Below are 27,367 nucleotides of genomic sequence, written 5' to 3'. Positions count from 1 at the left end.
ACTGCACGGGCTGCACGCGCTGTCACAAAACCCCGCGGAATTCAATCTCTTTTTACAGCTTCAGAGTTAATCAGTGAAATAATCAGATCTTTGAAATGTTGTTCATTTACATTTTACATAGGTTATTCGAGATATGATACTTGTAACTTGCTTTTGGGGACAAAACGGGTATATTTTGAGTCAATTGAACTTGCTAGGCGGCCTCAGAAGGCTATAAAGTTAGCTTGACTGCTAAAGTGACAGCACCTTACGGTAGTGACGTTACGTTTGATTTTAAAGTGTCACTTGCTCCTTTAGCATTGCGTTTAATTGTTCTGATTTTCAAGTGATAGCTGCTGCTTAAGTATTGAGTAAAAGTTTGTGATTTTTGAAGTAAACCGCTCCTAGTATTGAGATCAAAGGCCAGGATGGCGTCCGTTGATGTCGTTTATGACAAGTTCCACTTCAGACACGACCCAAAGTGGACGGGTCGGCTGGGACCTCAGGACGGAGGGGGGGTACTGCTGTGTGTAGCCTGTGTTATCGAAATGATGGAGAGTAAAGAAATCTCGGTAGGTTTCGTCCATTACTAAATAAACTATATATATATAAACTTAAGTCATTCAATAATTTATCTTTCCTTTGTTTCCACATATGTGATGTGACACAACCTTATACAGGGGGGTTGATTTTAATATTCCGTATATTTGTATGTCCTGTCCATGCAGTCTGTGAGGAAGTGTGTGGCTCTGTCCGGTATCAGTGGGGCGCTGATATGTTCTCCTGGAGCTCTTGGCGCCCTGCTCCAGCAAGACCACCGAGTATGCCTTCACTTCACCGCCTCACTTCTTGGTACGTTTCCTTAGTGGTTATGTAAGATAAGAACCAGACGACCTATGGATGGATGAACACTTTGTGATCTAAAGATGAAGTGTCTTAGTATTTTTGGTTATTGCAACTTTCTTAATTAGCTCAAATGCTCTTACCCCGGCTCCAGAGCTTGGTTATATTGGGTTCTAGGTGCCAGTAGGTATTTCCGTTTCGCGAAAAGCGTGTATTACTGTTTACTTACAGGTGTGCACCGCTCGAAACTGGTGGAAATTTGTGCTGGTTAGCTAGGTATCACAAATGTTCAGCGATGACCGGTTCGGGAACCACTGCTAATTTGGTGGGAAAGTGATGTTGTTGGTGTCAGATTGGTTTACACTTTACAGAGTTGGTTGTCCTGGTTCTCTAGATGGTGTTCCAGGTGGGTTTACAGGGTTTGTTGTCCTGGTTCTCTAGGTGGTTTGTCAGGTGGGTTTACAGGGTATGTTGTCCTGGTTCTCTAGATGGTGTTCCAGGTGGGTTTACAGGGTTTGTTGTCCTGGTTCTCTTGATGGTGTTCCAGGTGGGTTTACAGGGTTTGTTGTCCTGGTTCTCTAGGTGGTTTGTCAGGTGGGTTTACAGGGTCTGTTGTCCTGGTTCTCTAGATGGTGTTCCAGGTGGGTTTACAGGGTTTGTTGTCCTGATTCTTTAGGTGAAAGGTCAGTTTATAGGGTCTGTTCTGGTTCTCTCCCCAGGGATGCTGCGGACCATGAAGGACCCAGCTGCCCTGGAGCAGGTCATCCAAGGTATCACATAGTCCCATCATTTTTGTCTTATTGTCTTAAAGGAGCAGGACCTGATCTGTTGACCAATACAGTGTTTTCCTTCACTTTTTTCACTAACATGTTTTCCCATGTTTGTGTGACGTCGCACAGTGTTGGTTCAACTTCTTCTCGAGCTAAAAAGTGACCGTTATGTCCACCACATTCTGGAGGACATACAGACACAGGTGAGACACAATCATGACATACACACACACACACACACACACCGCACACACACACAAACACCCACACCCACCCACACACACACACACACACACACACACACACACACACACACACACACACACACACACACACACACACACACACACACACACACACACACACACACACACACACATACAGACACTAGGGGTGGGAATCTCTTGGCACCTCACGATTAGATTCCGATTATGAGGTCAACGATTCGATTCCAAAACGATTATCGATGCATCTCGATGCAACACTTTTTTATGTACATTGCCATGTGTGATTTTCATAAATATATACTTTTTTTTTTCTCAGTTTTCTTTTCAATCTAATCTTTCTTTTCTATGTCATTAAAGAAAAAGCTGCTCTTGATTTAGAAGTAGTTCTTGTGTCTGGCTGTGAGTTTGCGTGCATGCTATGCGTAGGCTGAATCGCAATCGTGTCAAGACAAATCAGATTGGCCAATAATACACACTGAAGATAAATTAAATAATTTTATAATTACTAAAAGCATCCCCCTCTATTTTTAAATTAAAAATTAAGATTATAAATGTATCTGCATCGAGACGGAATCGCTCTAGAGAGAATCGCGATGCATCGAAGAATCTATTATTTTTTCCCACCCCTAACAGACACACACAAATAGGTATGAAACACACACACTTATACAAGCAAACCCACATATTTAAACACAGTGACATATGTAAAACTATAGGCCAGAGACTTGTAGCTGTTGACGGTTGATAGCCAGCAATGTTTAGTAAACAGGGTGGGTGTCACCTTGAGGGTGAGGCTGTTCATAGAAAAGTACCTAGCAAGGATCTAGAAACCGCTTATGCCATCGCTTGGTACCCTTTGTGTTGATGCTGGCAGTCTACTGGGGTGGGTGTTTGCCTCAAAGTCTGGCTGCAGCCACAGACAATCTGGGCTGCAGCCTCCACTTGTTATTTGCCTTGCAATCATAACAACAGCTTACTACCTCCTTATTACTTCAATAGGGATAGTAGTAATACTACAGTATGATTAGTATTAATACAATAGTAGAGTAAGTAATATTACAGTAGGGTTAGTACTAGTAATACTACAGTAGGGTTAGTATTATTACTACAGAGTAAGTTCTAATACTGTGGTCTGACCTCCAGCTATGTGACCACCGATGTGGGCAGAGCCTCCTGCCTACCTTCACCTTCCTGGGCAAGATGGTGGAGGCCCTCCCTGACCTGGCAGTTCTCCTACTGGCTCAGTATGGTGAGATAGCCCCTGTATCTCTTACTGCTCTGTTGTCCCAGTGCGGGGGGAATGGTGGAGGTAGTGACGGGGGCGGGTGATAGGGGCAGGTGGTGGTGGAGATGGAGGTTGCAGGCCCTACTATTGATTGTCTTCACTGGTGGTGGCCCGTCACTCAACAATGGGCTGTGGAGCTATTTACAGTAAATAAATCCCCCCCCCCCCCCACCCTAGCACATAAAGCCCCATCCAATGTCTCTACTCCCGATCGTTATTTTCATGGCAAACAAACCTTTTTTTTTACCGTTCCAAATGTCTCATCCCCTCTCTGCCTCCCACCACCGCCCCTGTTTCTCTTTCTCGTTCATAGTCCTATCTTTTTTTATCTGGACCCGGGTCTCTGTCTATCCGTCTCCCTTCACACCCTCCTGCTCTCCCTGCCTCTCTGCCCTCTCATTCTCTCCCTCTTTCTTCCCTCTCCTTCTCCTTTCCTCTCTCCCTCCTTATCCGTCTCTCTCTCCTGCTTTCGTGCTTTCTATTGCTCTGACCCTCTCTCTCTTGCTCCCTGATCTCCCTTCCTCTTTCTCCATCCCTATCTCTTCCTCCCTTCCTCACTCCCTCACTGTCTCCCCCTCCCTCTGTCCTTCCCTTAGAGAGCGTTGAGGTGAGTTTACCATAATGATATCGAAGGAGGGAGAGGGAGAGGGAGAGAGAGCTTGTAGTGAATGCAGAGTCTCTCTCCTTATTGTTGTGGTGTCAGGAGTTTCATCGATTCAGACCCTCCCCTCTCTCCCAGTGCCCTTCCTGGAGGGCCTGTGTTCGGCCCTGCTGCACCCTGACCCGGGGCTCAAGGCCTCCCTCTTCTACCTGTGGCACGTGCTGCTGGGCGGGACCTCGCCGGCTGCCATGGCCGCAGCCTTGTCCCCGCCCCCTGCCCTCCGTGATCGCCTGTGCAGCACTCTGCTGCAGACCCTCGCCGACGCCTGCACACCAGAACTCACTCTCAACTGTCTGGGTTAGTCTAAAGCTAGGGGCTCGTCATCTCTAAAGCTAGGGGCTTGTCATCTCTAAAGCTAGGGGCTCGTCATCTCTAAAGCTAGGGGCTTGTCATCTCTAAAGCTAGGGGCTCGTCATCTCTAAAGCGAGGGGCCAGCATCTCGTGCTAGGGGCCCATCATCTCTAAAGCTAGGGGCTCGTCATCTCTGAAGCGAGGGGCCATCATCTCGTGCTAGGGGCCCATCATCTCTAAAGCTAGGGGCTCATCATCTCTAAAGCTAGGGGCCATCATCTTGAGCAAGGGGCCCATAATCTCTAAAGCGAGGGGCCATCATCTCGTGTTAGGGACCCATCATCTCTAAAGCTAGGGGCTCGTCATCTCTAAAGCGAGGGGCCATCATCTCGTGCTAGGGGCCCATCTTCTCTAAAGCTAGGGGCTCATCATCTCTAAAGCTAGGGGCCATCATCTTGAGCAAGGGGCCCATAATCTCTAAAGCTAGGGGCCATCATCTCGTGCTAGGGGCCCATCAGCTGTAAAGCTAGGGGCTGTCATCTCGTGCTAGGGGCCAATCATTTCTAGAGAGAGGGCCCCTTCATATTTAGAGCTAGGGGCCCCTCATCTCTAGAGAGAGGATACACTAATGAGCATCTAATCTAAAATGTCTTGTTTATGGTCCTGCTCCGGGTTATGCAGGCCTACTGAAGCAGCTAGTGCAGTCCAGGGAGGCTGTGTCATGTCTAATGAACAGCCAGGCTGCTCCCCCCAGGCCCGAGCAGAACCTCAGCAACACCAGAGACAACCAGGACCCAGAGACGGAGCCCTCTCCTGAACAACGGCTCCTTCCACTCATCCTCAAAAAGGTTACCCGACTGCAAACATCCTTCTCTTTCTCACTATCACTCTTTCGCGCTATCTCTTTGTATGTCTGTCTCTGTCCATCCTTCTCTTTGTCTGTAACTCTCTCTCTGTCTCTGTCTCTGTCTCTGTCCTCTCTCTCTCTCTCTCTCTCTCTCTCTCTCTCTCTCTCTCTCTCTCTCTCTCTCTCTCTCTCTCTCTCTCTCTCTCTCTCTCTCTCTCTCTCTCTCTCTCTCTCTCTCTCTCTCTCTCTGTGTGTCTGTGTGTCTCTGTCTGTCTCTCGTTCTTCTCTGACGTTGTCTCTGTCTGTCTGTCTGGGTCTCTCTCTCTCTGTCTTTCTATCAATATATCTCACCATCTCTCTTTCTTTCTCAATATCTCTCTCAGTCACTCTCTCTCTCTCTCTCTCTCTCTCTCTCTCTCTCTCTCTCTCTCTCTCTCTCTCTCTCTCTCTCTCTCTCTCTCTCTCTCTCTCTCTCTCTCTCTCTCTCTCTCTCTCTCTCTCTCTCTCTCTCTCTCTCCCTCCCTCCCTCCTCTATGTCTCTCTCTGTCTCTCTCTCCCTCCTCTCTGTCTCTCTCTCCCTCCTCTCTGTCTCTCTCTCCCTCCTCTATTTCTCTCTCTGTGTCCCTCTGTCTCTGTCTCTGGTTCTCTCACTCTCTGACTTTGTCTCTCTGGCTATCTGTCTGGGTCTCTCTGTCTTTCTATCAATATCTCTCACCATCTCTCTCTTTTCACTCTCTCTCTCTCTGTCTCTGTCTCTGTATCTCTCTCTCTGTATCTCTCTCTCTCTCTCTCTCTCTCTCTCTCTCTCTCTCTCTCTCTCTCTCTCTCTCTCTCTCTCTCTCTCTTTTCTCTCTCTTTTCTCTCTCTGTATCTCTCTCTCTCTCTCTCTCTCTCTCTCTCTCTCTCTCTCTCTCTCTCTCTCTCTCTCTCCTCTCTCTCTCTCTCTCTCTCACTGATGATAGCAGTAAGAAAACAGTCTGATCCTAGATTAGCTCGGCCTTTCAGATGGAACCACAGAGAATTACCTCTGTTTGTCTGACCCGGGGAGAAGCATCTGTGCCGGTGCGTGGGAAAGAGATGGAGAACGTTATTCCTGTTACTGGACGTCATGATGATCGGCTCAATTCAAAGTACAGTTTACACTCTAGGGTAGTGTTGCTATGTACAGTTGTGACTAAAAGAGCACATTCCTGTGATGCATGACTGCTCCTCCCAAGTTCTCACCATGGCCGTAACCAAACCATACCCTTACGGTAACGTAAACCATTACAGGCGTTACGCCTATGCTTCACAGGAAGGTATAACAATATAACCACGCAATGCCAATGCATCATGGCGTGGAAGAGTGAGTTTCTATGGCCCTCACAACAAGCCAATACAAAGCAATACTTATTTATCCATCTGTCCCGTCACAGAAGAGGTCTGTTGGGGCCTTGTCATTTGACTCATTGTTTGTGTACATGAACCAACTGTGTACACGAATAACACAAAAAAATACAACGCACAGGGAACAGGAAGTCACAGCCCTGTGGATATGATGGCGCCAAGGGATGGCATCACTATACAGTTCTACACCATGAACCACTGCAACACCAATACACACATATTGGTGTTGGCATATAAAGACTGGACCAGAAAATAATTACTTTCTCTCCATTGAAACCCATTCATATTTTACGATCTCAAAGGTCCCATGGGGGTCTAACGGAAGGGGCGGACTTACGAGCTCTATACAACACTATGAGACCACTACAACGCCAATACAACACCATGACCCCACTACAACGTTGATACAACACCATGAAACCACTACAACACCATGACACCACTACAACACCAAAACATCACCATGAAACCAATAGACACCAGAACAACCCCATGAAACCACTACAACACTAGTAAAACCTGAGTTTGTGGGGTCTAATCAAGGGTTGAGGCTAAGTTTCTACTGAGTTGGTGCAATCAAAACGCTGGGTGTATCTCGAGTTTCACGTGCTTAATGGGTTAATCCTGGGGTGGTGCAGCAGTCTATATTCAGGTAACCTGTGGAGCTGCAGTCTAACCGATGGGTTAAACCGAGTGATATGGTAAAATTGGGGGATACCTGAAGTGGTGTGCTTTAAACGCGTGGTTACACCTGTGATGCCGTCATCCCCAGCTGCTGCTGAGTGGGATGAGCTGTTGCAGGTGGCCAGTGCTCACTGCATGGTGGCCGTCCTCGTGCACTCTCCCAGCCAGTACAGCCCCCCCTTTATCCTAGCTGACCTTGCAGGTGAGGCAAACACGCACGCACGCACGCACGCACGCACGCACACGCACACGCACACGCACACACACACACTTAAACATTGACAGACACTTTATCAAAAGCAGCACAAGTAAGGCTGACAACAGTGTCAATGCATACAGTCTCTATTGGGCAGCTAAAACAACATATCTTCTGTATATCTATATATATCTATGTATGTATGTGTGTGTATGTATAATATTTAATATATCTATAGATTTTTATATCGATTTAATCACACTTTTAATCGTTTTTTTTTTCACATCATTCATACCAAATGTGCTTAATAAGCAAAAACTAGACCAAGTGATCTCGACGGAGTTAAATTGACTCAACTAAGTGTTTTTGTAATCAGGTTACTTACTGCAATTGTAGAGAAAAAAGATAAAGTGCGTTAACGCGTCAATTAGTATTAATTGCGTTAAAAATAAGATTGCGTTAACGCGTAATTAACGCGTTAACTTGCCCAGCCTATTAATAGATATAGTATATATTAGCATAGTGTTCTTTGAGATAGTACATCATGTGAATGTGCTCTATGGAGATAGTACATCATGTGAATGTGCTCTATAGAGATAGTACATCATGTGAATGTGCTCTACAGAGATAGTACATCATGTGAATGTGCTCTATAGAGATAGTACATCATGTGAATGTGCTCTACAGAGATAGTACATCATGTGAATGTGCTCTATAGAGATAGTACATCATGTGAATGTGCTCTACAGAGATAGTACATCATGTGAATGTGCTCTATAGAGATAGTACATCATGTGAATGTGCTCAGCTCTATAGAGATAGTACATCATGTGAATGTGCTCAGCTCTATAGAGATAGTACATCATGTGAATGTGCTCTACAGAGATAGTACATCATGTGAATGTGTTCCAGAGTTCCTTTTTGAGCGCGTGTCCAGCACCAGATCAGAGGTCCTGCTCTGGTCGCTCTACAACTGTCTGCTGCTGCTCTGCAAAGACCCTCTGTTCTACTCACACTGTCACTCTGTCTACGGTCAGTCACCAGACTAACACACCCACAGTATGTTCCCACACCTATACACATTGCACACACACATACACATGCACACACACACACAAACACGCACACACACACACACACACACACACACACACACACACACACACACACACACACACACACACACACATATATTCACTCACGCACAGACTTAAGACTTGACTTTGACGTGAGACCAAAGACTTGAGACTTGACTGGGACTTGCAAAAAATGTCTTAAGCATCCGTGACGTGTGTGTGTTTCAGGTATTGAGGCCCTGGTACGCAGTCTGAAGGAAGCCCTCAGGCTGACTAACCTAGAGGTGCAGACCGATGGCCTACTGCTGCTTACTGAGATCCTGGACAGGTTGGGTCCCCACAACACACCTGCCAGCTACCTATGTCCCAATAAAGAAACCTAGAGAGTGTGTGAGGGTTCACTGGGCTGCATAGTGCAAAGTGGGGGAAAATTGTGAAAACACCCTTTTACTAATGATCTGGAGTGTTCACATGACCCTGGCCTTAGAAATGCTGAGCTGGTGAAAGTATGTTGGTATGTGAGAGAGAACATGGTCGACTAGTTCATGTATTATTGTGTTTTTGTGTTTGTGTGTGTGTGTGCGTCTGTGCAAATGTCTGTGTATATGTGTGTAAGGACAAGCGTGTGTGTGTATCTGTTTGAATGTGTGCGTGTGTTGTGACAACAGTCTAACATAGGTGTTGAACAGAGTGAGAGGTCATGGGTGTTTGTTGAGAGATTTTCTCTGCTTGGGTGACATTCAATTATACCTCTAGCAGTTATTATTCATCGTAAGTATTACAATATATTGTGTGTGTGCGTTTGTGTGTGTGTGTGTGTGTGTGCCCGCCTGTGCTTGCGTGCGTACTTGCATTTGTGTCCGTCTGTGCGGGTTTGTGTATGTGTGTGTAGGCAGCCAGAAGGGGTACGGCTCTTCCCCAGTGGTCCAGGGTTCGAAGCAGTGTGTGAAGCAGTGGTCTCTGGTGTCTCCGCCCCCTGTCTGCTGGTGGCCCGGCAGGCTGCCAGTGCTGGCTCCTCCCTTCTCAGGTGACCCTGCACACAAAATAAACACCGCCTCTGTGATCCATCACTAGAACACACCAAAACACCATCATCAACCCCCACCACCGCTGTGATCAAACGCTAGGACGCATCAAAATACAATGCACTTCTACCTGTCTTACCCTTCCCATTCATCTGTCTCTCCCTCTCCCTCTCTGTCTCTCTGTGTTCCAGGCTGCCTCACCAGTCCCGTCCAGTTCAGTTCAGGTCCATAGAGAAGCTGATCAAAGCTGTCAGTAACAGATGTACTGACCTACCTTTGGATTCTCATCCACGAAGCGCTGTGAGTTTGTGTGTTTGGGGTTTGAGTATTCCTGCATCTCTTTCAATAGCTGGGTAACCCTCCCTCCTCTTTTCTCCTCCTATCCCCTCCCTATTTCTCTTTTCATCTCTTCTCCTCCTCCAGTGGAGTGTGAAGAGTGGAGACCCCAGCTCCCAGGTCTCCCGATCGGGGGCATTTCTTCTCCAGGCCCTAATATGCATCCAGGCAGCCTGCAGGTCAGCTCAACACCTTTACTCACCTGTAAACACATGTACACACCTACATTCCCCTGTACTGTAAACAGCTGTATTTAACTGGATACACCTGTATTCAGCTGTACTTACCTGTATTTAGCTAGGTACACATGTATTCACCTGCACTAACCTGTAAACGCCTCCATTCAACTGGATACACCTGTACTCACCTGTAATCCTCTGTATTTAGCTTGATGCACCGGTCTTAACCCTATATTCCCCTATCAACAACTGTATTTTGCTTGATACACCTGTAATCACCTGGGCTAACTTGTAAACACCTGTATTTTGCTGGATATAACTGTATAAACATGTACTTGCCTGCATTCACCTGTGTATGTACCTTTGTACATCTGTATACACCTGTACACATCTGTACATACCTATCTACATGGATACATCTATTTCCAACTGTGTATGTGTGTGCGGCTGTGTTTGTGTGTGTGTGTGTGTGTGTGTGTGTGTGTGTGTGTGTGTGTGTGTGTGTGTGTGTGTGTGCGTGTGCGCGTGCATGCATGCGTGTGTGTGTTTTTCAGGTTAGCAGAGCAGTGTGTATCAGATCCATTGCTAAAGGAGAATGTCTTCATGGCTCCAACCAATCAGAACGCAGCAGGGGACTCGCTGCAGTCAATGTGTGTGTGCCTGCTACACTGCTGCGACACAGTCTGCATCCCTACTGTTACTGTAAGCACTACTTCAATGAGGAGCTCCAAACAGCGGTCTAGGGACTAAGGAGCATTTACGTTTGAATAAACAAATGAGGCTTCACTGAAGGCTTTTTGAATCCCACATTTCATGCCTGTTTGTGTGTGTGTGTGTGTGTGTGTGTGTGTGTGTGTGTGTGTGTGTGTGTGTGACAGAGGGTGTGTGAGCGGGCTCCTAACGTCCAAATGCTGCAGAGTTTCTACCTCATCCTGTCCTCCCAGTTTACCCTGTTCACCCCCGCCATGTCCCCTGTCATGAACCTCTTCGCCTCGAAACTCGGTAATAACAACAATACCTAGGAGCAGGCCACACACACACACACACACACACACACACACACACACACACACACACACACACACACACACACACACACACACACACACACACACACACACACACACACACAAAAACAGGTAGTGTCTTTAATGTGTTGCCCCCTGAAAACTGGTTCAATCTTTGATGCATCCAAAGATTGATATTAATATATTGATAATATCAGCTTGACAATGAAAGATTGATAATGAATGATAGATTGATAATGACAGCTTTATAATGATAGATGGTAATGATAGATTGATTATGACATTTATAATGACATATTGATAATGACGGCTTGTAATGAAGCTTGATAATGCTAAATGTATAATGACAGATAAAAAATGATAGATTGATAATGACGGCTTGATATTGATAGATTGATAATGATGGGATTGATATTTATTTGGGCTTAATTAAGTTAACAGTTAAGTAAGTTGACCTAAAAAACAAAAATGATTTCTGATATGAATGTGGACATTCTGTGGGCAAAACCTTTCAAAATCAAAGTTAAAAAAAGAAAAATATAGAATGTACGGTAACGTGTCGATTTGTATTAATTGCATTAAAATATGATTGTGTATTTAACACGTTAACTTGCCAAGCCCTAATATTTATAGATTGATAGTGACAGCTTGATAATGATGACAATGTTATTTAGAGTGACCTTGGGTGAACTAATCGAGACTTTCAGTGTGACTGTAGTTGGTTTTGGCTTTGGGCTTCCTCTTCAAGCCTGAAGCCTGCAGACCACATTCTGGGTTGTGGGGACATCACAGACACTACATCATGTCACAAATTCAAACCTACAGCACTGAGGCAGGAAGTCTAGCAGGGGGGGTTTAGAAGAGGACCGTTAGCAAGGACGGTTAGCACTGACTGTAGCACTGGCTGTTAACAATGAATGTTAACACTGTAAGCACTCACTGTTAGACATCTGTTAGCACTGACTGTTAGTGCTGACTGTTGGCACTATCTGTAAATGCAGACTGTTAACACTGACTGTTCGCGCTCCATTCCCCCCCTACATCAGTGCTGTAGGATTGATTGGCCCTCCTCTTCTTGTGTTCCCTCTCTTTCTCCCTCAGCATCCTCAGGTTTCTACAGATTAGCTCTGGAACACAAAGCTCTCCTGTGTGTAGGAAACAGGTAACCACATAAAGTGCTTGTGTGTGTGTGTGTTTTTCTGTGTGTGTGTGCGTGTGTGTGTTTGTGTGTGTGTATGTGTGTGTTTGTGTGTGTGTGCGCGTGTGGGTTAGGGTTAGCTCTACTGGTATCGTTTGTCCTCAGATACCAGTAGAGCTACAGTGTGTCCTCAGATACCAGTAGAGCTACAGTGTGTCTTGTGTCATCTGATAGCAGTGGAGCGAAGGCGAGTCTTAGGTCCTCATATACCAATAGACAGTGTGTCCCTTGTCCTCAGAAATCCAGCTCTGGAGGAGTCATGCTGTGGATTTATACTGAAGCTCAGCATGTGTCTGCTGTCTCAGTCCATCCAAGCTTCACGGCACAACGGTATTCACACTCACTGTTCATTTCATAAGGATGCAACCTGTCATCAGATACTTATGGGTACAGGTAGCATGGTCTCCTCAATGCTGCCAGGTGTCTACTCCTCTCTCTCCCCCAGCCCCGCTCTCTCTTTCTCACTCACTCCTCTCTCTGTCTCTCTCTCCCCCCCTTTCTCACCCTATCACTTCTCCTCTCTCTCTCTCTCTCTCTCTCTCTCTCTCTCTCTCTCTCTCTCTCTCTCTCTCTCTCTCTCTCTCTCTCTCTCTCTCTCTCTCTCTCTCTCTCTCTCTCTCTCTCTCTCTCTCTCTCTCTCTCTCTCTCTCTCTCTCTCTGTGTAAACAGATCCTTTCTCTCTCTCTCTCTCTCTCTCTCTGACTCTTGCTCTCTGTCAACAGTTACTCTCTCTCCCGGATCCTTATCATCTCCATTCTTTCCTTTGCTTCTCTTGTTTGTTTCCTCCCTCTCGGCTGTCTTTTTTCTGTTCTGTTTGCTTGATGTTTGCCTCTTCATGCGAACAGTTTTTCTCTGCAGTTTAATTGCAACCTAACTTCCTGTCCCTGTCTGTAAATGACATTAAGATATTTTCCATGACACCAATGATCTTTGATTTATCTCTGGTTGTAATTTAGCCATCTAGAGAAGGTCCTTGACGCCTTTCAGGACCATGGTTGCCATTTGCGTGACTTGCTTCGACTGGAGTCCCTCGGGAGGAACCCAGTCCGAATGAAGTGCCGACTGAAAGCAAAGCGCTGTTCTTATAGCCCACAGCTCTGTCCTTCACATCAGCGCCCCCTGTTGCCTACTCCTGTATACTACATTTCTGATACTTAATTAAAAAAAGGAAATATATTTATATATATTTATATATATACATAAATATATACATATATATATATATGCAGCCTTTATTCATTTGAGTTGGATTTTTTTATTAAAATCTATACAGCCATGGGTCAATCAATGCAGGAATGTATTATCTCTCAACAACTTATAAATGACCAAGCGCTTTGGAGTAGTGGAACGTTTTTATCAACATACATCATTTCAAATTTCAGAAAAGCGATTGTAACTGTGATTACGGGTAATACTAATGAAACTAATCTTATATGTTCATGTAAACAGACTAGTGTTCATTAGTTTGTACCTTTGACGTGCTTCGACCAACAAACTAATGAACACTAGTCTGTTTGCATGAACATATAAGATTAGTTTCATTAGTATTACCCGTAATCACAGTTACAGTAACGTTTAAGATATTCTATCAAATTAGACTAGATGAACCTTTCCGTACTAATGAAACTGTCATGAAACAGGTACCGAGTCCAATCCCAGCCGAGAGAGAGAGAGAGAGAGAGGGAGGGAGAGAGAGAGAGAGAGAGAGAGAGAGAGAGAGAGAGAGAGAGAGAGAGAGAGGGTCAGATCAGCACACTGGGTCAGCGGGTTTCCTGTTGGTTTGCTTCTGTTCCAGACCTGGAGGAGCTGGAGGCGGTGCTGCTCCGGGGTCTACCCAGGCTATGCTGCCGGGTGTCAGAGTGGCCCTTGCTGCTAGCCGAGGCCCCTGACCACCCTGACACTACTGGGCCCTGGGCCCCGCAGCACTGCCTGCTCGTCATCCTCACGCAAGCCATGGAGCACGGGGACAGGTGAGGCTCCTCGTGTCCTGATGGTCACGTGTTATGACACCTGGCAGCGTGATGCTTACAGAGGTAGCGCATAGCTTGATGCTAACACAGGTATGATATCTGATAGCATTACGCTTCATAGCTACCTGATAGAATAATGCTAACACAGGGACCTGAGAGCATGATACCTGGTAGCATGATGCTAACCCAGGTACCACTATACTTGATAGCATGATGCTAACACAGGTCTGATATCTGATAGCATTACGCTTCAAAGCTACCTGATAGAATAATGCTAACACAGGGACCTGAGAGCATGATACCTGGTAGCATGATGCTAACCCAGGTACCACTATACTTGATAGCATGATGCTAACAAAAGGTACCTGATGTTACATAGATGACAAATTAACTAAAGCGTGTGTGTGTGTGTGTGTGTGTGTGTGTGTGTGTGTGTCCAGGCTCCTCCCAGATCCCTCTGTGTTCTCAGGTGTGTTGTCCCTACTGCGGTCCATCCAGGAGCGGGGAGACCGCCCCATGCCCCACCCCCTGCTCAGATGTGCCCTTTACCTGCTGGCCGCTACTCACAACAACAGCCCCCCCCTGGACCAGGTAGCAAAAGCTCATACACACACACACACAGATACATATAAACACACACAAGCACGCACGCACACACACACACTCAACACCTCCCCCCACACTGTTTTTCTAATGAACACAGCGATGTCTACTATTAAAGGGCCACTACTTTACCTGTTTGGCCGTCACAAATCCCTAATCATCCCTTTAGTGACATCACAGGTGGGAGAGCCCACCCAGATGTTTGCTGGACCTACCAGTCTAGCCAGTGGGCCGTACCAACTGGTATAATGATCTACCCATCATACATCTGGGTGGACACTCCCACTAGTTGTGTCCCAGTTGCTTGTCGGGTGTGTGACCCGCAACTATTACATTCTTTGCGGAGAACTCGGTTGGGGGAAACCTTCTTCTTGTTTATGCAATACATCTGCCCATTCAGCACTCACAAACTCCCGATCGTCCATCTTCTGCTTTCCTTCTCAATACATCTCCCCGCTAATGTTTCTCTGGGCCGTTAAAGTGCTTAGGGTAGGCTTTGAGGCCTTTGAAGCCCTTTGAGACTGTCACTGTGATGAAGGACCATGCTAATAAAGTTAACTCCACCAGGCGCTGCTGGGCGTGGTGATCAAAGCCCTGCCGTCGTGTGACAGCCTCCCCGCCGTCTACACCCACCACCCCCCCCCTCCTCCACTTCATCTACCGCTACCCAGAGCTGGCCCAGAGGCTGGGCAGGGGAGTCCTGGAGTTGTGGCTGAGCCCCCAGACCACACCACCAAGACCACTATCCCAGACCACAGAACCACTGGCTCAGACCCCAGAGCCACCACTCACAGGGGTGAGAATGGCTCTATTTATTACATATATATTTATATCAGTGGCGGCCGGTGTTGTTTAAAGTGAGGGAGGAAGGACTGCTTGCTTGGTTGCCATTGGCCTGCTTGCACTGTTAGTGGCATATGGTGGCATCAGTATGTGAGACTCAAGTTGTTTCAGGTTGTGTCGGGGAACTACAAAATAGCAGGGAGGGATAATTATGTGAATTTATGCAAATCCACCAGTGGCAGCGTTGTACTTAAAAATCTGGGCCTAGAATTGGGCCTTTTTTTGCCCTAAATGACTGAAGCTATTGGTTTTAATTTGCCTATGTTTATTTTCAGCTACAATTGTTTTAAGAAACATGAACAAAACAAAAGTGATGCCATTTAAAATGCATCATGCTCTGAATCATTCACTATCATCCTTTCCACAATATCAAACAGAATAGTCAGAGTTACAAACAATTAAAGACAACAACAAGAACATTATTTCACCACTATTTGCATGGGCTGTAAGCCTAACATTGTTTGAGGCAAATGTGGATGTAAATGGATGTTTCAGAATGTTGGTCATGGTGTTAAGCCAATTAAGATTGAGGGATGGCAGCCCGGCTGCGGGCTACGGAAACGCCAATGTAACCGAACAGAGCCGCACTGTACCGCAACGAACAGTAGCGCACCGCTCGGTGGAAACGAGGGATACAACTGAGCGGGTTCGTTGGTCCTCGTAGCGTAGACTTGAGGGGATAACCCCTCCCTCCAGGCCGCTCCACAGCCAGGGCTCCTGCTTATTGGTTCATAGCGCAGCCATGCGCTATGAACTTCCTCCCTGAAGTATTTGTCAATAGGTGATAGGGGGTGCTAATGTCCTTCTAACGAGGGAAACGAACATTACATATACAAAGGCACTAAAGTAGGCATATTTAAGGCCATTAATTCATTAGTAGTCTGGGCAATCTACATTTTTTTATTCTCAACAATGTTAAGGACGATCTTCCTCCCTCTCCTCACACGAGAAGCCTTCACTGATTTATATATATGTAATACATATATATATACAGTATATATTCAACTCAAAACTCACCTGTTCAAACTCGCACACAACGTCTAACTGATCACTGTTTTGATTGTTTTGTTTTTTTGTTTTGTTTTGTTTTGTCTTGTTTTTGTTTTATTTATTTCTTATTGCTTATGTTTATTTATTTATTTTATTTTATTTTAATTTATTTTTTATTTTTTTTATTTTAATTTTTTTCCACAATGTCTTGTTTTTTAAAAAATGTTTGATGACTATATGCTCTGTAAGGTGACCTTGGGTGTCTTGAAAGGCGCCTCTAAATGAAATGTATTATTATTATTATATATATATATTAATCTATAATATATATTAGTATACATAATATATATAATTCTATATATTTATTTTATATATATTATATAAAATATAAATATACTGTATATTTATATATGTTTTTTGCAGATGCCTTGGTATGGAAGAGATGTGATTTGAATTGGTCCATTGTTACTGGTACTGTCCTGTATACTGGTATCTGATGCCACTGTTATCTGGTGGTATCAGGGGCAGGTGGAGGAGGGCCCAGGAGAGGAGGTGATGGAGGTGATGGAGCAGCAGCCAGACATGGAGACCAGAGAGCTTCAGTCTCTGATGACAGAACGCCCAGCCGCAGTGCTCTCCCTGCTGGTACCGTCCGAATACCTGTCTGACTGACTCTCCACCTGCCTGTCTCTCCTCAGCATCCTAATGCTCCATATCTGTCTGACTGACTCTCCACCTGCCTGTCTCTCCTCAGCATCCTAATGCTCCATATCTGTCTGACTGACTCTCCACCTGCCTGTCTCTCCTCAGCATCCTAATGCTCCATACCTGTCTGACTGACTCCCCCTGTCTATCTCTCATCACCATCCTAATGGTCCATATCTGTCTGACTGACTCCACCTGTCTGTCTCTCCTCAGCATCCTAATGCTCCATACCTGTCTGACTGACTCCCCCTGTCTATCTCTCATCACCATCCTAATGGTCCATATCTGTCTGACTGACTCCACCTGTCTGTCTCTCCTCAGCATCCTAATGCTCCATATCTGTCTGACTGACTCCACCTGTCTGTCGGTCTCTCCCCCTGTTGGCCTGTCTCTCTGTCTGTCTGCCTGTGTGTTTGTCTCTTCACCTCTGTCTGCTTGTCTGCCTGTGCTCCCGTCTCCCCCTCCGTCCATCCGTCCGTGGTCAGGACATGGTGTGTACCGGCGAGGTGCTCCTGGCAGAGCGTGCGGTGGGGGTGCTGGAGGTACTGTTGAGGGACAGGGGGCTCTGTGGGGAGGCTCTGAGTGGCCTGCTGAGGCCAGCCCTGCTGCAAGCGCTGCAGAGGGCCAGCATGGAGGACCAACACAGGACCACCACCACCTGTGAGATTCACCCTAGAGACAACACTCCTCCTGCCTACAGCAAACATTTCTCAGTGGCCACTGGCCCACTGCACTCATGAGCAGGCTCTCTCTCTCTCTCTCTCTCCCTCCCTCCCTCCCTCCCTCCCTCTCTCTCTCTCTCTCTCTCTCTCTCTCTCTCTCTCTCTCTCTCTCTCTCTCTCTCTCTCTCTCTCTGTAGCGGTCGTCTCTCTCCCCCTGGTGCTGCGGCTGCTGTGTGTGGTGCAGGACGCCGCCTCCTTCTCAGACGGCGATGTGGACGGCCTCCAGTTCAAACTGCTCTACCGTGGTGAGATCACAGTTCACCGGTAGGCCCATGCAGACACAGAGCTGAACCTTAACTTTGGGTAAAGCTTGTAAATGCGTGTGTGTGTGTGTTTGTGTTAGTGAGTAACCTTGTAGGGAGGGTGAAGACCACCAGCTCAGACAGTCTGCTGCCTGCCCTCAACTACCTCTACTGTAACCTTTCACTCTGTCCCACACACCTTGCTGACAGAGGTGAGGCATACAGTCTGCCTGTCCATCCGCCTGTCTCCCTGCCTGTCAGTCTTGCTATCTGTCTGTCTTCTGAGGGTGTTGTTAGCATGTGTTCATCCTCCCAGCTGTGTCCATGCTGCTCTCCAACACGGGGCTGATAGAGCAGATCCAGACCGTCATCTCCTCCTCCTCCTCCTCCTTGTCCACATCCCCCTGCTCGGCTCTGGTGTGCTGCTCTCGCCTGCTCCTGTCATCCCTTGTAACCTTGCAACACCTTCACTCATCACAGGTACACTCTCACCTTGTTGTTAAGCAACCCCTCGACTCACCTCGTTACCTAGCAACGTCTCCACTAACCTTGTTACCTGGATAACACCTCCAGTCACCTTGTTATGTAGAAACTCCCTCCCCCCACCTTGTGTTATGTAGAAACTCCCTCCCCCCACCTTGTTACCTAGCAACACCTTCACTCACCTTGTAACCTAGCAACCCCTCTGCTCACCTGGTTACCTAGCAACTCCCTTCACAAACCTTGTTACCTAGCAACACCTTCACTCACCTTGATACCATCAATACCATCCCTCACCTTGTTACCTATTAGTAACCCCCCCACTCACCTTGTTACCTAGCAACACCATCACTCACAGTGTTACATAGCAACCCCTCGTCTCAATTTGGTACCTAGCAACCCCACCAGTAGCCTTGTTACCAAGCAACCCTTCCATTCACATTGTTACCCGGCAACACCATTACTCAACTTGCTACATGATAATAATAATAATAATAATACATTTTATTTATACCGCACTAAGAAACACACAAAAAAACCCTCCACTCACTTTGTTACCTAGCAACACCATCATCTCTCTCTCTCTCTCTCTCTCTCTCTCCCTCTCCCTCTCCCTCTCCCTCTCCCTCTCTCTCTCTCTCTAACTCCGTGTAATTGAAGGTTCATAAGAGGATCATCTGGAGGTTGGAAAGCCCAATCCAGCAGCTGGTCTTTCAGAAAAGAAACACAGACACACTTCTTCTAGGTAACACAATGAATGCAATATAATGCAAACATACTATGTACACAGTACTGTGTTTAATAGTCTACAGACTAAAGTGCAAAGCGGTTCATCTGGAAGGTGCATCTTCCCCTCTCTCCTCTTGCATCTCCATCCTCTCCTCTCTCCTCCCTCTCCTCTCTCCTCTCTCCTCTCCTCTCTCCTCCCTCCTCTCTCCTCCCTCTCCTCTCTCCATCCTCTCCTCTCTCCTCCCTCTCTTCTCTCCTCCGTCTCCTCCCTCTCCTCACTCCTCCCTCTCCTCTCTCCTCCCTCTCCTCTCTCCTCCCTCTCCTCTCTCTCTCCTCCCTCTCCTCTCTCCTCCCTCTCCTCTATCCTCCCTCTCCTCTCTTCTCCCTCTCCTCCCTCTCTCCATCCTCTCCTCTCCCTCTCCTCTCTCACCTCTCTCCTCCCTCTCCCCTCTCCTCACTCTCCTCTCTCCCTCTCTCCATCCTCTCCTCTCTCCATCCTCTCCTCCCTCTCCTCTCTCTCCTCTCTCCTTGCTCTCCCCTCTCCTCCTCTCTCCTCCCTCTCCTCTCTCCTCCCTCTCCTCTCTCTTCCCTCTCCTCTCTCCTCTCTCTCCTCCCTCTCCTCTCTCCTCCCTCTCCTCTCTCCTCTCTCTCCTCCCTCGCCTCTCTCCTCCCTCTCCTCTCTCCTCCCTCTCCTCTTTCCAGCCAGTTCTCTCAGGCTCCTCCAGTCCCTCCTAGAAGTGGACCTGAGGTCTCCCCTGGTATGTGTGACCACAGGCACCTGGCTGACCGGCCCCCGGCCCCTAGAGGCCTCAGACAGCTGCCTGTACCCACTGGGGGCCCGCGGAGCACGCAGCCTGGCCACTGCCCTATACGGACTTGTGCTTCAGGTTGGCTTTCCTACTGGGTGAAGAGGCTCAATCAAGAACCCATCTCAAGATTCTGTTGGCTCTGTCATATTCTAATTTAAAGGCCTTTATTGACATGGGAGACATTTACGTTTCCAATGCCAAGGCACAGATTATTTACTTGACTAAGACTATTTTAGCACAGGAAAGTTATCAATGTCTCTCTCTCCTTCTCCCTGGTCCTGTTAGTTGTCTACATCTTTCTCTCTCTCTGTTATAATTGATTGTCGATCTCTCTCTTTCTCTCTCTGGTCCTATTGATTCCCTCTCTCTGGTCCTATTTGGTTGTCTATGTCTCTCTACCAGAAGCAGGATGTGTTGCTGAGAGCTTCCGTCAACTGTCTCCGTGCACTGCTGGACTTCCTGCAGAGACGCAGTCCCACTACTGGTGTGTGTATGTGTGTGTAGGTGTGTGCGTGTGTTTAACTGAGGTGGATTCAGAATATTTTACCCAGTGTGTCTCTCTCTCTGTCTGTTCTCTCTCTCTCTCTCTCTCTCTCTCTCTCTCTCTCTCTCTCTCTCTCTCTCTCTCTCTCTCTCTCTCTCTCTCTCTCTCTCTCTCTCTCTCTCAGCCCAGTATGTGGTGCAGCAGCCATGGAACCGTCTGCTTGTCTATTCGCTGCTCAGCTCAGGAGAGAGAGTCCTGCTGCACCCTGCCTCACTCGCCCTTCTCAGCCTGGTCTGACCCCACTTCCTGTGTGTGTGTGTGTGTGTGTGTTTGAATTTGTCGAATCCAACCCAGTAAAGACAGTCAATCTGGAGTTGATTTGGGCTTCAGTGTACAAATACATGTGCTTTAACATCTCGTGTGTGTGTGTGTGTGTGTGTGTGTGTGTGTGTGTGCGCGCGCGCGCGTGTGTTTGTTAAGCTGCTTCAGCAAGGGGGCGGGGCCATAGTGGGCGAGGCTGAGGTTGGACAGGTGATGAAGGTTCTGGAGGGACAGAGCGTCATGGAGCTTGGACAGGAGGCAGAACACACCCTACACCTCCTGCTCATACAGGTACACACACACATTGACAGTACACATACCGGTACATACACACAAAGAATATATATATATATATATATTAAAAAAAAAATGTTTTGCAACAGAATCCTGTGTGTGTGTGTGTGCTTTTGGTGTCTTGAAGCTTCAGAACTCTGTGGGATTGTCCCTGACGGAGGAACTCAGAGAGAGGGTGAGAACGATGAGCATGTCCCTGGCCGAAAGGGGCCCCCACACCCCCAAAGGTCCATCTGCCAGCATACTGTATCCTTTTAAGTTTAAATGTAATATTTAATATCCACCGTAGCTACACCGCGGGTCTCTACGTCACCGTAGCTACACCGCTGGTCTCTACGTCACCGTAGCTACACCGCGGGTCTCTACGTCACCGTAGCTACACCACGGGTCTCTACGTCACCGTAGCTACACCGCGGGTCTCTACGTCACCGTAGCTACAGCCCAGGGCCCCTCTCCTACACCTCAGGCCAGCGGACGGATCAGCTAGTCTGTAATAAATGAAGGGGGAAACATAGCAGGAAAGATGTCATCCGGTTTATTACTAACTAGCTGAGGAGGTTGGCCCATATGTTCATTGGTTCGTCATCATCATCACTTTTCTGAATACGAGACACAGAACCTTAAACGCCAGCTCCGGCGTAGAGACCCTACAGCAGATAATCCGACCACAGATGTATAATACTAAGGCTTCCCTGCCTACTGAGCATGCACTCTGCTCTGTACTAGAGACACATGGACAGATACCCACTGGAGTGGTTGTACTTGACGAATGATAGATCATTCTGCTTGTTACCACCTTTTTCCTCCTCCTCCTCCTACTCTTTATCTGCCACTTCCATCCAAATACTCACCACATGTCCTCTCTCCTTCGCTCTCTATCATAACTCATTTTTGATTGACTGCTCTACTGTCAACTTCTCTCCCTTGCTCTCTTCTCTATAAATGATTTTTGACTGACTGCTTCTCGCTCACTCTGGTTAGTCTTTGATCCTTGATGTCAGTCGGGTGGGAGACGTGTCCATCTGCCTATCTGACTTCAACATGACAACCGTCTCCGGTCAGAGGTCGAAGAACTCGTGATTTATTTGATGTTTTTCTGTTAACTCAAGTCAGCCAAACAAATACTTGTTGTATGTTGATATATTCCGTATTTCTTTATTTAAATAAAAATGTTGACATTTGTTTAACAATTATTATTATAGTAAATATAATTGCCCATGAATATTGTGAATCAAGTTTCCCAAACGATTAGTAATGTTACAATAATTAAATCGAGTCATCTAAATGTAATCATCTCAATCTCAACTGGGGAAATATTTACGTGTGCACCGCCGCCTCTGTGTTTGTATGTGTGTTGCTCTAATGTGACCGTGTGGAAACTGCGTCCCTCTGTGATCGCTTGTCATTGGTCCACGGCACGGCAACTCAGCCTCTGTTATCGTGGCGCTGACAGTGTAGGGAGTCGAGAGACGAATGCAAATTAATGTCTCCACCGCAGCGTGTGCGCTTGAGGATTGTACACATCTGATCGGCGGCAGATCGATGCATTTTGAGACGTGCTGTTGAGTTGGACTTGGAGCAATATCCGAGTTATTATCTCCGGGTCTGGTTTGGCGCTGCTGCTTCTCACCACACGGTGAGTGATCTGTAGTGTCCACATCCCATTGGCCGCTGAGGGGAGCTGACCAGCGGCTAGTGTGTCCAGCTGGATGAAAGATGCGTGGACGGCTTCAATCGATTTGCCGATCGAACGTCTTTCTAATATTTGATTCGGGCAACGAATTTAATTTCGGGATATTTGGCCGCCGTTGAATAAGCTACATTGCTAACTAAACATAACAATCGATTTTAAAATTGGAATAATCCAAGATAGATCGGTATAGCAGCATTAGTAACATGTAAGTATTACAATCCGGTGTGATGTGTAATCCACCTGCTTCGTTGCCTGGCGAGTAGACACATGAATGAGGGTCAAGGAGCGGACAATCGATTAGCCCAATCTATGATTGAAGGTTCACCAGGCGCCGGCGGTAATTAGATATGGGCCCTCATGATCATCCTCTACATGACGCATGTCCGCGCTGCTGCTGCTGCAGCATGATGGAGATGGGTGATGTGTCAGAATTAGGGGTTGTCCTATAATGTGGGCGTGTTGAGACGAACTATGATTAGGGCTCTACCAATCATTGATTTTACATTGATGACGACGGTGACTGACCGTCTATGAACTACACAGCAGCAGTAAGATGTGATCTCTATCCGAGGTAAAGAGCTACTCCTCCAACAAGTGAATCATTGCTTCAGGATGCCATGTAAATACTTAAACTGAATTTGGGCCAATTTAAAAATAACATCTGTCTGCTAAATGCACCACTTGCAATTGTGTGTGTGTGTGTGTGTGTGTGTGTGTGTGTGTGTGTGTGTGTGTGTGTGTGTGTGTGTGTGTGTGTGTGTGTGTGTGTGTGTGTGTGTGTGTGTGTGTGTGTGTGTGTTTAATGGTGCGTTTTAAACTAGTAAATCATTCAGAGGCTCCATGATGGCCAGATCAACATCAGGTACATCTTCATTACATGCCCATAGACCGTTGGAGAGATTCAGTAGGCCTACAAACCGACAGGCTTGGGATGAAGTCGCACAGAAAGAACCTCCTTCTCCATCTGTTGGAGATTATGAATCTGCACTTACAAAAAGGTTTGAAGCATAAATCTTCTTAAATGTGGATTAAATTCGGCACCTGTTTGGTTTTTCACTTTCATAGTGAAAACCAAAGACTTTGTTTAAATCTGTGCTAATGGGGGGAAGAAGACACCAGAGTACCTGGACATCCTAACCATCTACATCAGAGGACCCTTTCTCTGTCCATCACCATGTCTACAAGGATTTAAGACACTTTTTCACTACTTGGAGCAGGATAATGCAGCGTTTTATGGCCGTGAGCTGGGAAGACGGCCAGGAGATCTCAGATTTCTGCTGACTCTGCAGCCGAAGCATCACAAGTGTTTTTTAGAAAATGTTATATTATTTGGTAACTTTTTTATTGGCCATAGTTACTGTGATGCGTCGTATTTTTTTTTAAGATCCTGCCTCCAGTAGCCTCCACTCTACCTCCCTTTCAGCTGTCGGAGGTCCCACCTCCAGCACCCTCAACCTTTCCATGAAGCACGAGGCCTTCTCAATGGTTAATAAACCGTTGTACAATATATAAAGCCTGATTATGAAGATTCTGTATCGGTGAGAACAGGCTCAGCAGTGATGATAGAGGGGTTCTAAAAACAAACCCACACACGCGCCGACTCTATTAGCTCTTAATTAATATGTTAGGATGTGCTTGATTAACCACAGGTGAGACATTCAGCCACAGCAGAAATTATATAGGACAGTATAGTAATAATGAATCATAACAAAGAAATTAATAATAAACTGGTGCGTGCGATTGTTTACGCTGACGGAAACAACATTGATCTCAACACAGCCCTGTTCAACTCTGTCCTTCTCTAGTGTCTCCCCCTGCTGGCCATGTGGAGCGTATGCACAGTGCTGCTAGCGGTGGCTCTGGGTCGGGCCTTCGGCTCCGACCCCTCCAGGAGCACACCACACAAACATGACAACAACCTGGAGATCTGTATCCACCGAGATATGTTGATGTGTGCTACAGTGTGGGTCTTCATTGTTGTGTCTGTATGTGCTGCAGTATGGGTCTTGGTGAGTTTGTGTCTGTATACATGCGACACAGTGTGTATTCCTGTGTGTGGGTGCTTTTTTATGTGTGTGTGTGTGTGTGCGTGTGTTTGTATGTGTCTCCTACAGTGTGTGTAAATATGTGTGTGTATGTATCTCCTACTGTGTGTGTGTATGTCTTTTCCTGTGTGTGTGTGTGTCTATGTGCTACACTGTGTGTTTTTTCCTCAGTGTGTGTGCTACGATGTGTGTTTTTTCCTGAGTGTGTGTGTCCAGACAAGCGTCTGTTTGAGACCAAGAGGAAGGAGCAGCTGAACGCCCTGAAGAACCTGGTGGAGCTCAGCGACGTCAACCAGCAATACAAGATCATCGACATCATGCTCAAAGGACTCTTCAAGGTTTGTGTGTGTGCGTGTATTTATGTATAATATTCATTCCACTGCACTGAAATACTCTCTCTCTCTCTCACACACACACACACACACACACACACACACACACACACACACACACACACACACACACACACACACACACACACACACACACACACACACCGAACACACTCTATTAATGTATATCTCGTGGTTAAGGTCCTGGAGGACTCCAAGGCGGTGCTGGTAGCGGCTAACATGCAGCCTGAAGACCCCTTCCCCCTGGACGACAAGATCAAAGAAGGTTAATCTCCCTCTTCATCAGCCTCTCCTCTCCTCTTCCTTCCACTTCTGCCGTTTCCCCGTGACCTCTTCTCCCTCACTCCTCCTCATCCTCTCCCTCGTTCCTCCTCCTCCCCTTAACAGGTCTCCCCCATTCCATTCCTCAACTGCCCCATTCCTCCTTCTCCACCCCGTTCCTCCTCCTATCCACTCCAGCACCCCCCCTCTCCTCTCCCCCACTCTTTATTCCTCCCACGCCTCTCTCGTCCTACCCCCCCCACACTTTTCCTCCCCTCCCCTCCTCTCCTCTCCCCTCTTTCCTCTGTGGAGTTGGGAGTTAGATGTGCATGTAAAGTGTAATGTCTCTGTCTCCCAGCCTACTCCCACGTCGTGGAGAACACGGCGTTCTTCGGGGACGTAGCGCTGCGTTTCCCCCGGATCGTCCACCACTACTACGACCGCAACGCCGACTGGAGCGGCCTGCTGCGCTGGGGCCTGCGCTTCTGCAACCACACGGGGGTGTTCACCGGAGGCACCCACCAGCACGTCCTCACACTGGTGCTCAGTCTTCAGTTACTGTGATGTTGTCACCCTGGTGCTCAGTCTTCAGTTACTGTGATGTTGTCACACTGGTGCTCAGTCTTCAGTTACTGTGATGTTGTCACACTGGTGCTCAGTCTTCAGTTACTGTGAAGTTGTCACAACGGTGCTCAGTCTTCAGTTACTATAATCTACTTTGTGGTGCTCACTCTCTCTCTTTCTCTCACTCTCTCTCTCTCTCCCAAGATGTCTCAGGAGCTCGGTATAACAGAGAAAACGCCAGACTTCACTAATCCGTACCGTACCGAGAGAGACAACGTGAGACACACACACACACACACACACACACACACACACACACACACACACACACACACACACACACACAGTTAATTTTCCTGTCTCCCCCACCAGGTTCTTCACACAGCGGAGGCCTTCCAGAGGCTCCTGAGAGAGGAGGAGAAGAGGAGGAGGAAGGAGGAGAAGAGGAAAGAGATGAGGAAGGGTCCCCGCATCTCCCGCTCCGAGCTCTAGAGCAATGTAGAGGGGAGAAGGGGGAAGTGAGGAGGAGAAGGAGCTCTTCACCTGAAGGAGGGGGAAGAGGAGGAGGATCAAACATGGAGACACTTGAGATCATAAAGAATATTTCTTGTGAACTAAAACGACAGAGGAGAGATTAAGAATTTGTTTGTGATTAACAACCGGGTTTCTTAAAGAGGAGACAGGGGAATATTTTTTTTGGATCATTCATTTACACGGTAGGTTCAAAAACATTGCATTGTGGGACTTTCGGTCTACAACCGTGTTATGTTCACATGGAGCTGCCTCCCTAGGGAATTTATTACTTATCAACGCTTGTTTTGGTACGAGGGTGATGACTCTGTTGGAGGGAATTGATTGATGTTACTTTCGTTTTATTTAGGGTCCCAAGCAATGCAAGGAATCCTATTTTATGAAAAGTGTTCAGTTCTATAACTGAAATAATTTGTTGATGTGGTATAAACTAAAGTGAAAACTCCATCAAACTCCTGTTCAAGCATTACAATTAATATTTTGGTTCACACAATTTGAAATATCATTTGATGTTTTACAGGAAATCATTTTTTATTGTACAAAGTATATTAAAATGAGACCCTTGTTGGAATTTCTAAATTGTATTACGACTGTTATATAAATATATGTATATTCAGAAAAAGATTGCTGCAAAGTCAACTAACTAAACCTACAACTATCATTTTGTTATCCGATTTCATGGAATAAAATAACAGATTGGACGTATTGCTTTTCATA

At 46.7% G+C, this 27,367-nt stretch overlaps 2 protein-coding genes across 2 annotated transcripts; both read left to right on the top strand.

Moving 5' to 3' along the window:
* LOC132474368 (meiosis inhibitor protein 1-like) lies at window positions 1-22,450 on the top strand. Its single transcript, XM_060075012.1, is given in 34 exon segments — window positions 1-551; window positions 708-831; window positions 1,542-1,592; window positions 1,722-1,795; window positions 2,963-3,068; window positions 3,844-4,062; window positions 4,738-4,904; window positions 6,198-6,201; window positions 7,062-7,175; window positions 8,082-8,201; window positions 8,474-8,573; window positions 9,138-9,272; window positions 9,462-9,570; window positions 9,694-9,785; window positions 10,340-10,487; window positions 10,664-10,787; window positions 11,915-11,975; window positions 12,250-12,341; window positions 13,807-13,981; window positions 14,422-14,572; window positions 15,152-15,220; window positions 15,222-15,380; window positions 16,940-17,062; window positions 17,608-17,782; window positions 17,982-18,089; window positions 18,188-18,298; window positions 18,403-18,566; window positions 19,227-19,311; window positions 19,998-20,182; window positions 20,507-20,588; window positions 20,773-20,879; window positions 21,069-21,200; window positions 21,331-21,449; window positions 22,205-22,450. Coding segments are annotated over 34 exon segments (4,008 nt in total). The 5' UTR covers window positions 1-407; the 3' UTR covers window positions 22,284-22,450.
* A 156-nt stretch (window positions 22,451-22,606) lies between these two features.
* LOC132445531 (coiled-coil domain-containing protein 134-like) lies at window positions 22,607-27,351 on the top strand. The gene is made up of 7 exons (XM_060035616.1): window positions 22,607-22,839; window positions 24,702-24,825; window positions 25,158-25,279; window positions 25,475-25,559; window positions 25,914-26,095; window positions 26,324-26,395; window positions 26,492-27,351. Exons 2-7 carry the CDS (start codon window positions 24,720-24,722, stop codon window positions 26,609-26,611), a joined length of 687 nt encoding a protein of 228 aa, XP_059891599.1. The 5' UTR covers window positions 22,607-22,839; window positions 24,702-24,719; the 3' UTR covers window positions 26,612-27,351.
* Window positions 27,352-27,367: the final 16 nt, after the last annotated feature.

Source organism: Gadus macrocephalus, chromosome 2, assembly GCF_031168955.1.
Source record: "Gadus macrocephalus chromosome 2, ASM3116895v1".
NCBI classification, from domain to species: Eukaryota; Metazoa; Chordata; class Actinopteri; order Gadiformes; family Gadidae; genus Gadus; species Gadus macrocephalus.
The sequence above is the reverse complement of the archived record's forward strand: the minus strand, read 5'-3'. Positions and strand labels throughout refer to the sequence as shown.

Coding starts and splice junctions, on each gene's coding strand:
- LOC132445531 (XM_060035616.1), top strand. CDS start 24,720: ATGTGGAGCGTATGCACAGTGCTGCTAGCGGTGGCTCTGGGTCGGGCC. Junction 24,826..25,157: donor TGACAACAACCTGGAGATCT/GTATCCACCGAG, acceptor GTGTGTGTCCAG/ACAAGCGTCTGTTTGAGACC. Junction 26,396..26,491: donor ACCGTACCGAGAGAGACAAC/GTGAGACACACA, acceptor CTCCCCCACCAG/GTTCTTCACACAGCGGAGGC.